This window comes from Pygoscelis adeliae, unplaced genomic scaffold, assembly GCF_000699105.1.
Source record: "Pygoscelis adeliae isolate BGI_AS28 unplaced genomic scaffold, ASM69910v1 Scaffold121, whole genome shotgun sequence".
Classification (NCBI taxonomy): domain Eukaryota; kingdom Metazoa; phylum Chordata; class Aves; order Sphenisciformes; family Spheniscidae; genus Pygoscelis; species Pygoscelis adeliae.
In genome coordinates, this window is record NW_008824359.1 from 5,469,529 (window position 1) to 5,481,964 (window position 12,436).

At 43.8% G+C, this 12,436-nt stretch overlaps 1 protein-coding gene across 1 annotated transcript; it reads right to left on the reverse strand.

Moving 5' to 3' along the window:
* Positions 1–166: 166 nt before the first annotated feature.
* Positions 167–7,813, reverse strand: LOC103913216 (cytochrome P450 2K4-like). The gene is made up of 9 exons (XM_009319689.1): positions 7,628–7,813; positions 6,178–6,340; positions 4,664–4,813; positions 3,416–3,576; positions 2,581–2,754; positions 1,374–1,515; positions 1,018–1,202; positions 647–788; positions 167–438 (listed from the first exon to the last, which is right to left on the reverse strand). Exons 1-9 carry the CDS (start codon positions 7,811–7,813, stop codon positions 251–253), a joined length of 1,491 nt encoding a protein of 496 aa, XP_009317964.1. The 3' UTR covers positions 167–250.
* Positions 7,814–12,436: the final 4,623 nt, after the last annotated feature.

Below are 12,436 nucleotides of genomic sequence, written 5' to 3' on the forward strand. Positions count from 1 at the left end.
AATGGACTTTGCTATCACCCTCGTGGGATTCATCTTCACAATGACCATCACCTTCCCTTTCAAGGAGTGGCTGGAAGTCAGGACTGCCGCTTGCTGTAATGGTGGGAGAGACACCTCCGGCTATGAGCCAAGGTGCGCTTGGGCTAAAAATGTCCTACTGGATTCAGAAGTACCAAACTTATCATGTGGGACTAGAGACACAGGTATTTCATCTGGATGTTTCAGAAAAAGGAGATGACTAAGAAAAGCCCTAGGAACGTGGCACTGCGCAGACCTCATGAGTCACTGGGGTGACGGTGATCCTGGTGGAGGGAGAGAGGTCCAGGTCTGAGATGGAAACTCCAGGAGGAAGGTGGAAGGTGAACCTCTGCAGGAGGCTGGTGAAGAAGAGGAAGAGCTCCATTTTGGCAAGAGTCTCTCCAGCACAGGTCCTCCGTCCTGGAACAAAATGCAGAACAGCCGCAAGAAAGTCAGTGGGACCTGCTTCTTGAGCTGTTGTCAGAGGAGAGGAGAGGAGAGGAGAGGAGAGGAGAGGAGAGGAGAGGAGAGGAGACCTCTGGGAAGCGTCTGAAAGGCCAGCTGCAATGGGAAAGTAGTCTTAGATGGCAAGTTCCCCTCAGAGCCCTAAAAACAAAATGAAAGATACCTGCTGAAAAAGGCATGAAAGCGTCTTTCTTTACAAACTTCCCCTCAGAGTCAAGGAAATGCTCAGGGTAGAAGATGTCTGGTTTCTCCCACTGGGATTTGTCTTGCAGGACAGAGGTCAGTAAGGGGACAATGTAGGTTCCCTGCAAGCCAAGGCAGAGCAGTTATTGCACCGAGGATGGTGTTGCTGTCACCATCAGAGCAATGGCGAGTGTTGGAGCTCAAAACACCCACTTTAATAGGGGACGTCCTGCCAAAGTAGCTTTGAGAACCCCAGTGTGAGCAAGCATCCTTGGATGCAAGCAGGACTTGAAAGGGAGATATGTTGCACTGGGGATGGAGGGAAGAAAAGTAGTGCAGAAGTTGTCTCACCTTGGGAATGAAATAGCCTTTGAGGGTCACGTCTGCAGTAGTCTCATGAGGCAAGTTCAATGGCAAGATATTAGCAAACCTTTGAATTTCATGTACAACAGCATCCGTATATGGCATTTGAATTCGATGCTCGATTCGTGGGGGGTTTGACCCTATCACTCGCTCTATCTCTTCTTGGACTTTTTCTGTGAAAGGAATAGGGATCATACATAGACTGATCACTTGAATGTCTCTTTCTCCTGCTAGGAATAGGGGGATGTGGAGAATTCACTTTTTGTTCAGCCCTGCTCAATGTGAAGTCACATTTGAGGTGACCTGATAAGAAAGAAGCCACTGATTGCCTAGTTTCCACTTACTCTGAATTTCAGGATATTTCATCATGAGCAGAAGGCCCCAGCGCAAAGTCATGGATGTGGTCTCCATGCCAGCTACAAACAGATTTCTCACAACCCCAGTTAAGTTTTCATTATGGAAATATCCATTGGCCTTTCCATTCTCCTGGAGATATGAAACAATAATAATATCAGTCAATTAAAGATTCAAGAAGGCACTTTTTCATTGGAGAACAGGGAAAAACTTTCATATGCATCCCTCATGGAGGGGTTAAGTGTAAAGGATAGGAAGGTTTTGAGGGAATGCCTTGAGAAACCTGTTCTAAGCTAAGTCTTGAGATAGTGTTTGGACTGCTCATGCTGCCCACAAGAACACACACTCAAGTCAACAAGGGTCTTCAGCTTGGATAATGTCAGTGATGACAAGAATATTTTGGAAAAGAGCGACCAGTCACTGGGGCCACCCGTGTCATTCAATTATTTGCTTCAGAGTTTTTCTGCCCATGGGTCATGGAGCAGAGCATCTTGCAGGATGAGATTTGTTGGGAAGAGGAACAAATTTGCTGTCAGAGCTGGGTTTTGACATGAACTCAAGAGGTACTGGGGACTTGGCCCATGATAAAATTGCCTTTACCTTCCACTAGCATCAAAAGAGAGCCTAGAAGGGTGGTTCATGTTCCCCTGTAATCCAGCAGTGAACCCATGTTTTCGCTATAGCAGACTTGGGCTGAAACCTCACGAGGCCATACCACATAGAGGTGAGGGCTGGGTACAAACACTGACACATTTTTACAAGAACTGTAAAACTAGAGTTTTGTTGAAGCAGGTAAATGAAATCTTGTGTGAGCTGGCAACTGAAACTGAGAAATATGTACTGAAGAGTCCTGGGCCTAGAGCTTTCCCTGGGTACATCTCTGTGAAGGGGGATGTGATTTTTAGAAAAGAGTCAGAAATGCTATGGTACAGAAAGGGATTTTAAACTAACAGCTTCTCATATTTTGCTTGCTGAAATAGTGTTTTGTATTTTCCTGATAGATTACTGGGGACACATAAAAGATGCTTGTCTGTGATCAATTTATCTCCTAGCTGAAATGACTGCAGAGTCTTTTAGCCTCACCACAGTTTTTGGTAGGACTTTTGCACATGCTAGACCTCTGCTGAAGAACATTTGTTTATCTACCAAGCTTTGAAAGGAAAGTGAGGAGACCTGAAGAAGCTGCTACTCAATTACCTCTTGTTGCCTCATGAGGAAAGTGTCAATGAAGCTCCTCTGGTCGTTTCTGTCCAGGGCTTTGAGATGTTCTGTGAAAGTCACCTTGATAAAAGCATTGATTTCTTTTACATTCTGAATAAAAATTTTGTGGTCCTTCAGGAGGAATCCAAGGACTGGGAACATGTTGTACATCTGCAAGATGCAGAGATGGTGAGGAAGAAAAAACAGCTGCTAAGCAGATGTACCATAGTTCAACACAAAGAAGCCCTTACAGAAAATGGTGTACAGCCTTATACTCAAGATGCAATATGTTCCTTTGTCCTCCTTTTTCCCTGGCCAACTGTGTAAAATGGTTAAAATGTATTCCCTCTTACACTGCATATTAATCACACTAGTTGATGATGGCCTAGAAATCCCGTGTTTGTGCATATGTCCTTGACAGAATTCCCTACCTCTCCACTCCTAGAGAATTCATCCCTCCCTCTCCACACTGGTTGGAATTGGGAGTGTCAAGTTTAAGAGGCAGTTACAGGCATTCCCACACCGATTTTGACCTTGTTGTTTGTAATGGGAGATGGGGAATAATGATCAACTTCTATTGCTAGGGGACACCATCCTTGTATCATATTACATGTTGTTCAATTTTTCATGAAAGGAGGAACTTATAATTTCCCAGGCTATGCTGCTAAGAGAAATCCATAAATAGCAACAGAGGTCCACTTTCTGCCATTTCAGGGTGCATTTGTCATGTATAGATAAATGTCTTGCAATGATCAATGTTGGAGAGGTGTACCTCTGTATACCACTGTATAATCATGCTTTTGAATAGCAATATTCAAACAGTATGAATTACCAAAACTGATGGAGTTCCAAAAATCCTGACATTTTCGTTCACCAATGACAGGAGCCTTTTGAATGTGGGGTCTTCATAGTCATATCGCTTTCCAAGCAGTATGGATACGATGACATTACCAATAGCAGCATTCATCATCATAGTCATCTCAAGGGGCTTCCCTAGCATGGGAAAAGGTGGTGCAAACAACAAAGTCAGTAGTTATTCTAATTAATTAAAGTAGTATGCAAAGTCTCAGTGAAGTCTGGGACATGATAGGCACAGAGCTGGCAGGAGGAAAGGCTCCCCCATCTCAGGGTTTGCATGTCCCTAACGGCATTTTGATAGACCAGAGACTGAATGCAAGTCTTTGTGCTCCCCTGCATTTTCTCCAAGACTATTGTGGTCCTGGGTCTTTGTGGTCCTTCTCCAGGCTGCTCTGTTTGGGCATACATGATCTTAAAGTTTCCTCATATAAGGGAAACTCAGCATTGCCACTTCCCCCATTGGTGCCATCCTGGGCTGTCCCTTATGACTGCTATTCTTTGAGAGTTGGCCTGTGTCCCTTTAGGCCCTCTAGGTCCAATCTCCTAACTCAGTAGCTGTTGTTCACTCAATCTTTCCTGCAGGGGGTCTCACTTCTACAGCTTCTAGATCCCACAGGTGCATCCCCTTTGCAGCTGGATACAGCTTTCAGGGGTTCAAGGTGAGGACTTGAAGCCTGAACTAGAATGGTGATGTAGAAATCTGTTTTTATCCCAAGTCTGCTCGGTTGAAAGAGCTACCTGCTGAAGTCCTGCTGTTGGTAACTGAGCCTAGTGAGAAATAATCTTGGATGATGATGGTGAAATGTGTAACTGGATGTTCTGCCTCCTGTTGGAAGGGGTTTCACAGACATGTGACTTTAGGGACAATCAATTTTTTAGTATAGGTATGCAAGTCTTTGTGATAGCCTTCTACTCTCCCAATGCCACTAAATCAATAAAAGGCGCTGCACATGGAGGAACAAATTACTCTTCTCAGACGTGCTGTTTGATGTCTGACTCCATGTTTGACTTCCAGTGCCTCAGTGAATACTTTTCATTTGCATGTCAGGCAATTGCCAGGTAGAGAGACAGAGACAGACAGCTCATATAAACTCCTCGGAGCCTGGATGCTGGAGAAATTTACATCTCTGAAAGAGTTCAGAGACTCTTCTTTCTTGACCCTTGGCATTTTGTAGCAGGCTTGAGGAAAATCAGAGTGTTATGAAGGTAAGATTCCCCCCACCTTTCTGTGCCTCAATGGTGTCTGCCAGGCATCCATACTCTTCTACAATACGATCCTCTATGGCCTTCTTGCCCATTCCAAAGTCTCGTAAGGTTGTAAGAGTAAATCTTCGCATCACTTTCCAGTTTTCTCCATCAGAAAATATAACTCCTGAAATGGAAAATGAAAACACAGAAATAAAAATTTCATCATGAGAGCAAAGATTCCTTATCTACCCTGAATCCTGGTAAAGATGAATGCTGGCAGGAAACCTGTCAAGCTCTCAAAACATGTTGTGTCCCCACATAGAATGAAATAAGACAGGAAAGATATGTCAGGAGAAAGGTCTGAGGGAAACAGCTGCCGTTCTGAGTTCATGAGGTGTCTGATGTGCCCTGAGACATGAGGGCTTTTGTTCAGCCTTGTTTAGAACAGGGTGTTGGAATTGTGCCTCTGGGACATCACCTGGGATGATGAGTGTGCTCATTAACCTTAGACGTCTCCCTTAGGTGAGATGCATCATCTCTCAAGAGCACCTGTGTTCTTATGTAGACTATAGAGAGTAAATGAAACCTCAAATATGGGCATCTGTTTGGAAAATCTCCCTACTTGGTGGGGGTAATCCCACCCCCCTACACACAAGAAAAGCTGCAGAGAATTCTCAGTGGCATCTGCAGAGAAGTTTTGGTCAACCTGGTGCTGCTATTTACTCTCCTTGCACCTATCATGCTCTCTTATTCTTGCTTAGAGTCTTGTTCAAGAAACTGTCCCTAGTGAGGAAAGAAATCGTTTGCAGATAGGTCAGTATTTAACAATACATTGGTTACTCAGAGCTGGTCACAAGGTAAAATGTGCTCACTCTTGCTTTCCTGTCAGGAGATGACAGTCTCTCATGTCCCTACTTCCATGTATCCCATCAATATTTATGGGAATCAAAAGATCAGGTTCAGGGTCTAACACCTGTGGGGGGGTGAAATCTGCACCAGAGGAACTCAGAACAAGAGTGAGCTTCCTCTGGGGAAGCAAACTAAAGGCTTAGGTTATTGTTTATTCTCTCTTTAAGAGAGATTTATTCTCAAATATAAATTGAACAGGAAAAATTAAAATAAGCATTCAATAATATCAATCTCACAAGGACTATTTGGAGATAGTGCTGATGATGCAGTAGACACTTCTCTGCCAGCTTGTATTGGGTTTATGTGGCAAGGTTTTAGTAGCTGGGCAGCTGCAAAGGTGGCCTTTCTGAGAAGACATCAGGAGACGGCCCCATGTCAGCTCCTCACCATGTCACCTCTAAGGGAAGACTCAGCTGCAGATTCAGACCTCTAAATTACATGTTTATGTGTAAATTAAGAATATTGTCTCTTCTTATCCCCAATGAGTATCACCACACGTTGTTCAATTTCCCCCTCATTTCCATTGCCTCACATGCTTTGCAAAACAAAGTGAGACGTTCTGCATTCTCCTCTCCATGGAGGAAGTCTCATTCTTCTTTGCAGAAGGCAGGTATATGGGGAACAGAACAGCACACTCACCTTTTCCTTTTCCTGCTTCTTCAACAACTCGTATTTTAGGTCTCCCTGCAAATGCATCCGCCTGGTTCACCAGAGCTTCCTTCACTGTGTCATATCCTGCTAGCACCACCATTTTCCTTAGTCCCATCTGAATGCTGAAGACTGGGCCATACGTTTTGGATAGCTAGTCAGATGAAAGGGGACGATAAAAGAAGATGATTTTCAGATGATTTTCAGCAAGCTCAAAATACTTGTTTTTCAGCAAGTTTACTTTCCTGCATGGCATTGGCTTTTCACTCACTGTCCGAAAAGTGGAGAATTTGTCATACAAATGTTGGAGCTCTTATGAGGAAAAGAATCACAATGGGGTCTGTAATCCTCTGTTAGGTATTTGAGTAACAGATTTTTAGAGGGGCTAAATGAAAGGCTGAAGAGCAGACAGGCTTGGCCTGTGTTCCTTTGAAGAGACAAATGGAAAGTGAATTTCTCAGTAAACATGGCAAAACCTGTTCAGTTCCTGGTATACAAATCTGGGGAAGTACAAATCAGCTGGAATAATGAGTAACAACTCTTAAATAGTCTGGAATTATGCCTTTAGGTGCAGCTGGAGTTACTGCCTTTAGTGACAAAGTGGAAGAGCTGCAGCCACAACCAGGCAGGAATAGCCTGCATGGCTCACATGGGAATGAAATTGAGGAAAGCAGGTTAAGAATTGCTTCATTTTGAGTTATGAAGTAACTGCGTCCACTACACGGATTCTGCAGGTAACTTTTGATTGAGAAGCTGAGAACTCATAGGGGATATGTTGGAAATGTTCCCCAGCCCAGAAGCAGACCAGTTTTCAAGGTGGTAGTACATCAGGGCACAGGAACTGTCTGAAACTCTTAGGTTTGCTGTTCATGGCTTTGAGGAGTAGAGCAGTGAGAGGGCCCCAAAAACCATATACTATCTGTCACACACCATCTTCCCTGAAGTCCTGGAGTTTACTGCCACCAGATGTGAAAGAATAAGCAGTGCTTGTTTGTTTCCTACTTTGCTTTGGGAAACAAGGAAAGTTCCTCCTTCATGGCGAGGATGAAGGGAGAGGATCAAGAAGCTGTTTTCTGTCAGTTCCCTGATGGCTGAATCCACCAAACAGCCTCCAGAAAATTCTGGTCTCCTCCTAAATGTTTCAGCAGCCCCTGGTGGAAGTTCCTGTAGGAACTGTAGGGCCCCTCTCTTCTAGTTACCCTTGTCTGGAGAACCCCAGCATTTCCTGCGTTCCACAGAAATAGGTCAATTCTCTTGATGTGGCTGGAAGTCAATTCCCCTGCACTGGCACAAGATCATGTGATAGGAAGAGCAGTTGCTGCAGATAATTAATTCTGCTGCATTTGAACCTACCTCTCCAGAGAAAAAATTGTACCCCTTTTGCGGGGGTCAGTGACTGCCTTAGACAGAGAGCTCTAAGAAAAGGACCAACAGAATTTACCTCTATCATTGTCAGGTAAGGTCTCTTCAGATCCATGATGTGCAGATTTCCAATGATGGGTAAAGGCGTGGGTCCCGGGGGGAAGTTTTTTCTTGCGTGGCTCTTACAGACATGTTGTCTTTTCAGAATCAGCAGGAGAATGAGTATGAACAATAACCCTACAGGAACAAGAGTGACCCAATCCATTGTCTTTCAGCAAAGGCTTAGCTGAGAAGATGAAAATTCAGGCAAAGAGTGCAATCTCTTGTCAGAAGTTAAGAGTTTCAAGCATTAATGGCACTTCTACACATACAGAGATATAAGCTTCACCTCTAAGAAATGGTAGAAATGCCCATCTGGGGTTTTACCCCTGGAGAATCCCTACTAGGCACTCTCACCACCGTGTGCGCTCACTTTACCCTATGCTGGTTACTGTTTAATGGGTGATGTCTAAACTAGTCCTATGTGTTGGCAGAGATTTCTGTGGGCATAAGTCCAATTTAAAAATGGCAACTTAAACACTGCCTTAAACTTTGAGACTGGGAGGAGGTGGGAGAAGAAGGAAGAAGTTCCACTGGTTGCTCAGGTTTTCCCTTCTCTCTTTATGGAAGATGTTGGGGATGCCAGGTCTTGGCAAGAGCAGAAGCTCAGCTGACTAGGGATCTGAGACTGTTGTGAAGATTCCTCTTGAGTAACCTCAGTGTGGATTTATGGCCTTGATGCACTGTGGGTCCTATAGTGGAAAGCTGCATTGATCAGAAGTACTCAAGAGAGGAAGAACTCAGTGCCAAGCTCCTCTGAGCTAGCTGAATAATTTGTTGCAGCACACACATCTTTGTTCTAGCAGCAGTTCAAGCAGAGTGAGATGTAGGGTCAGACAGATCTGGCCAAATGGTGAGGTGTGTATTGATCTGATAGCCTCAGCTTCCTTTAAAGTGAATAGAGGGCAAGGGGCACCTTGTCTTCCACAACCAGAAACTCAAACTGGTCAGATAATCCATGCCTTACATGTTCCTGATTTTCACATAATGGTTGAGGCTGGAAGGGAACTCTGGAGGTCATCTGGTCCAACACTGCTGCTCAAGCAGGGCAACCTAGAGCCAGTCGTACAGTAGGGCCTGTGTCTTCAGCTGTGGCAATTGCCTTTGACATCCAGCTGTAACCATTTCAGGAGGAGAGGTAGAGAGAAGAGCTTGTATGATTATCTCTGAATGGGGAGCCAAAGCTAAGGGGAGAATTGAGAAAAGATGGCCTCTGTTGGTTGAGGAAATAGGGCTGAGGTACAGTCTGACTTGTGTATCTTAGAGTCTAAGAGAGTGAGCAGCAGAGAAGGAGGTGTTAAAAGAAGCCATGGAGAAGAAACCATTCAGGGCTTTCACTGACACTGACCAGAGAATATGAACCGCAGCCTTCAAAACAATGTTTGGAAGAGCTTTCTAGCAGAAATGTAGAGAACTAAATTGTACATGACCTTGAGGCAAGAATGTGAAGGCTGTGTGAGGTGAGGTGCCCAGGCTGACCCCCTTGTCCTTGACTCTTTAAAGCATCAGGATCCCTGCAGAGACATGACCAAAGGCATAGGAAAGGAGTCAGCCCCCCAGGGGATGGGGGTGCAGAGACCTAGAGGAAAAGAGCATGGGCACCTGGCCGGGAGCCTGGAAGAGGAGCTAGAGCAAGCCTGCTCTTGTACCGGCTTGCCCCGAGTCTGCTGCTGCCCCGGGGTCTCTGAAGGAAAGACCAGGACATTTCACCTACCTAGAAGGCGTCCTGGAAAAAGTCCAGGGCCTATGTCCAGCTGTGTGCCAGTTGGCCTGTTTCTACTCCACCTCCCCAAAGGAGGTAAAAAGGCACTGAGAATGTCATTCTTTCCACATATATCTGGGATTTACTTATTAGCAAAGAATGACTCAGATGCTGACTCTTGAGATGTGAAAGGAAGCAGCAGTTCTGAGTTGTTTCCCAAGAGATGGGCCCAGGGTTAGGTCTGTGCAGAGTTTCAGAACAAGCACAGCATTTTCCTGCCTGTACAAGACTCTCCGGGTTATTGGAAGGACACTGTGGGAACTGGGGGTGTCTCTTGAAATGCAGCGGGAGAAGGAGGCAACCCCTCTCACTCCGTTGCCCTTGCCTGCTCAGTCCCGCTGATTTCCTCCAGTAGGTCTCTGGTTCCTGCAGTGCTGGCAGGTAGTGAGTGAGCTGAGCAGGGTGAGATTGTCACAGACATGAGTGACAGGCTGTGAGTGTTTCTTCCCTGCTTGGGAACATTTCCCCTTGGCCTTATTTTGAAGTGGAGATTCAAGATCCTGCTTTGGGCCAATATTTGTGGCTGCTCCAAAGTCTGACAGATAATGTCTCTAGACACACGTCTTGAACCAGATGAGTTGTTTCTAAAGTGTATGTTAAGTTTATGATAGTCAAATACTTTGCTGCTCTATGGTGTTTTACATGATGCATGAGGAGAACTTGGCCAGGTTCTTTTAGGAAGAGGAGAATATTCTTGTGGTGCTCAGTCATCTCAGTGAGCAAGACTCGGTAGAGCAAGAGTCATTCTTTTCACTGTCCCAATTCTCCTCACCTAACATGAACCCAAGAAAAAAATACCCAAAACGGATACAGACATAGGGGTCATTGGCCAAACTTGCTGGAAAATTGGGGCGTCTGGTCACATTAGCTATGTGTCATGGTTTAACCTCAGTCCGCAACTGAGCACCACACAGCCGGTCACTCATTCCCCCCGGCCCCTGGTGGGATGGGGGAGAAAATTGGAAGAGTAGAAGTGAGAAAAACTCGTGGGTTGAGATAAAAACAGTTTAATAATGGAAATAAAATAATAACAATAATAATAATGTAATAATAATAATAATAATACACAAAGCAAGTGATGCACAGTACAATTGCTCACCACCCGCCGACCGATGCCCAGCCAGTCCCCGAGCAGCAGCCCCCCCCGGCCAGCTTCCCCCAGTTTATGTACGGAGCATGATGTCACATGGTATGGAATATCCCTTTGGCCAGTTTGGCTGTGCCCCCTCCCAGCTTCTTGTGCACTTCCAGCCTTCTCAGTTGGTAGAGCATGGAAAACTAAAAAGTCCTTGACTAGTGTAAGCACTGCTCAGCAACAACTAAAACATCGGTGTGTTATCAACATTATTCTTATACTAAATCCAAAACACAGCACTGTACCAGCTACTAGGAAGGAAATTAACTCTATCCCTGCTGAAACCAGGACACTATGTCTCTCATAATAAAGTAAGCATCTTTGCATCTTTGAAGACAGTGCTGGAGACAGTTTGATTCTAAAGTGGGAAAGTTGGGTTTGTTTTTTTAAAAAGTTCAATGGATCTCATTAATATCCATACTATTCTGAAGTAAATTAGTTCTTAGTTCCAAGTATAGGGTTTCCTCTGGTACTCTTCAACGTGTGTGCACAGTAGGTCTGAATGGGGACAACATCTATCATTTTCTTGCAGTAGGTTGTACTAGTATTTGTGTGCATCTCTGTGCGTGTGCCTGTGTTTGAAGGAATGTGCAAAGAACCAAGGTTTGCCTTGGAGGTCATGGAGAAGGTGTCGTTGGGTGCATATGTGATCTATGCAGTACCAGAGACTGATCACTGGCCTGTTTGCTTGATGACAAGATGCATAGGTGTAGGGACACATATGTGGCAGTGGACTGTTAATATATTTTGTACTGAATGTATGCATATTTTGTTTCTGAGTCAGAAATACATCTGAGAAAGCTCTAGGAAGGTGGTATAGTGTAAACTTTATAAGGCTGTGGGTGGATGGAAAACCCAATGGAGGGGAAGAGGCCCGGGTCTGGGATAGAAACTCCCAGGGGAGGGTGAAAGGTGAACTTCTGCAGAAGGCTTGTGAAGAAGAGGAAGAGCTCTTTTTTGGCAGGAGCCTCACCATACATACTTTGTTAACAGGTTGATCCCAGTGAGAGAGAAAGAAGACTGTATGTCCCCAAGAAATATCAAACAAATACAATTGATCATCATTCATGCATTTAATCAGCAACAGATCTGAATACAAATGTTAAAATAAATTTTGTAGGCACATGTTCAGTAAATGGCTCTAAGATAAATTTGCCTTTCAGTAATGAAATACAAAGATATTGCTCTGAAAGAGGTAGTACTGAATATCTGCAAGATAGTCTTCAAAGTTATGATCATCCACTGGTGTTTGGAAAAGGGCTGAGTGTCAATAAGCTTGCCCTTTGGTTAGTTTAAATAAGAAATAATTGCTAATCAGAGGAAATAATAATAAGATAACACTTTTTATTTCTTTAAGTCCAACTCCTTTGTTTCATTTCATTAAGATTTAATCTATCTGTATTTAATCTCTTTAACAAAAAAAGAAAAAAAGAGATACACTGCATTAGAAACATTAAATTTGAAGTTTTCACTTAGAAAACCACCAATCCCAGTGGCTTCTGTCATTTTGACCCTTACAGAGGAAGAGATCTCTTTTCTGATTAGGACTGGATACAGAAAATATCTTTTAAAGGATGGATGACCTAACCTCCAGAATGCTACTAATTTGAAAAATATGAACTCCTAAGGTTTCTTCTGAGAAAGACAGAAATCTGAAAAAGAGCTTTCAGCATCGTGATGGTGGAATCTAATTTCAAGTTGAAAGTTACACACATTTGCTGCCATTTAACTCATCTTTTGAGATATTTTTATGCACAGCTTGATGAATGTCAATACTGAATAAGTTTTTACTCATTTAAAAAAAACAAACCTTATTTTTAAAATAAAGCTTATTTAAGCTTTTTTATGTAGAAACAAGTCAAGGTGAGAATAAAGGTAAGACAGAAAGAGTG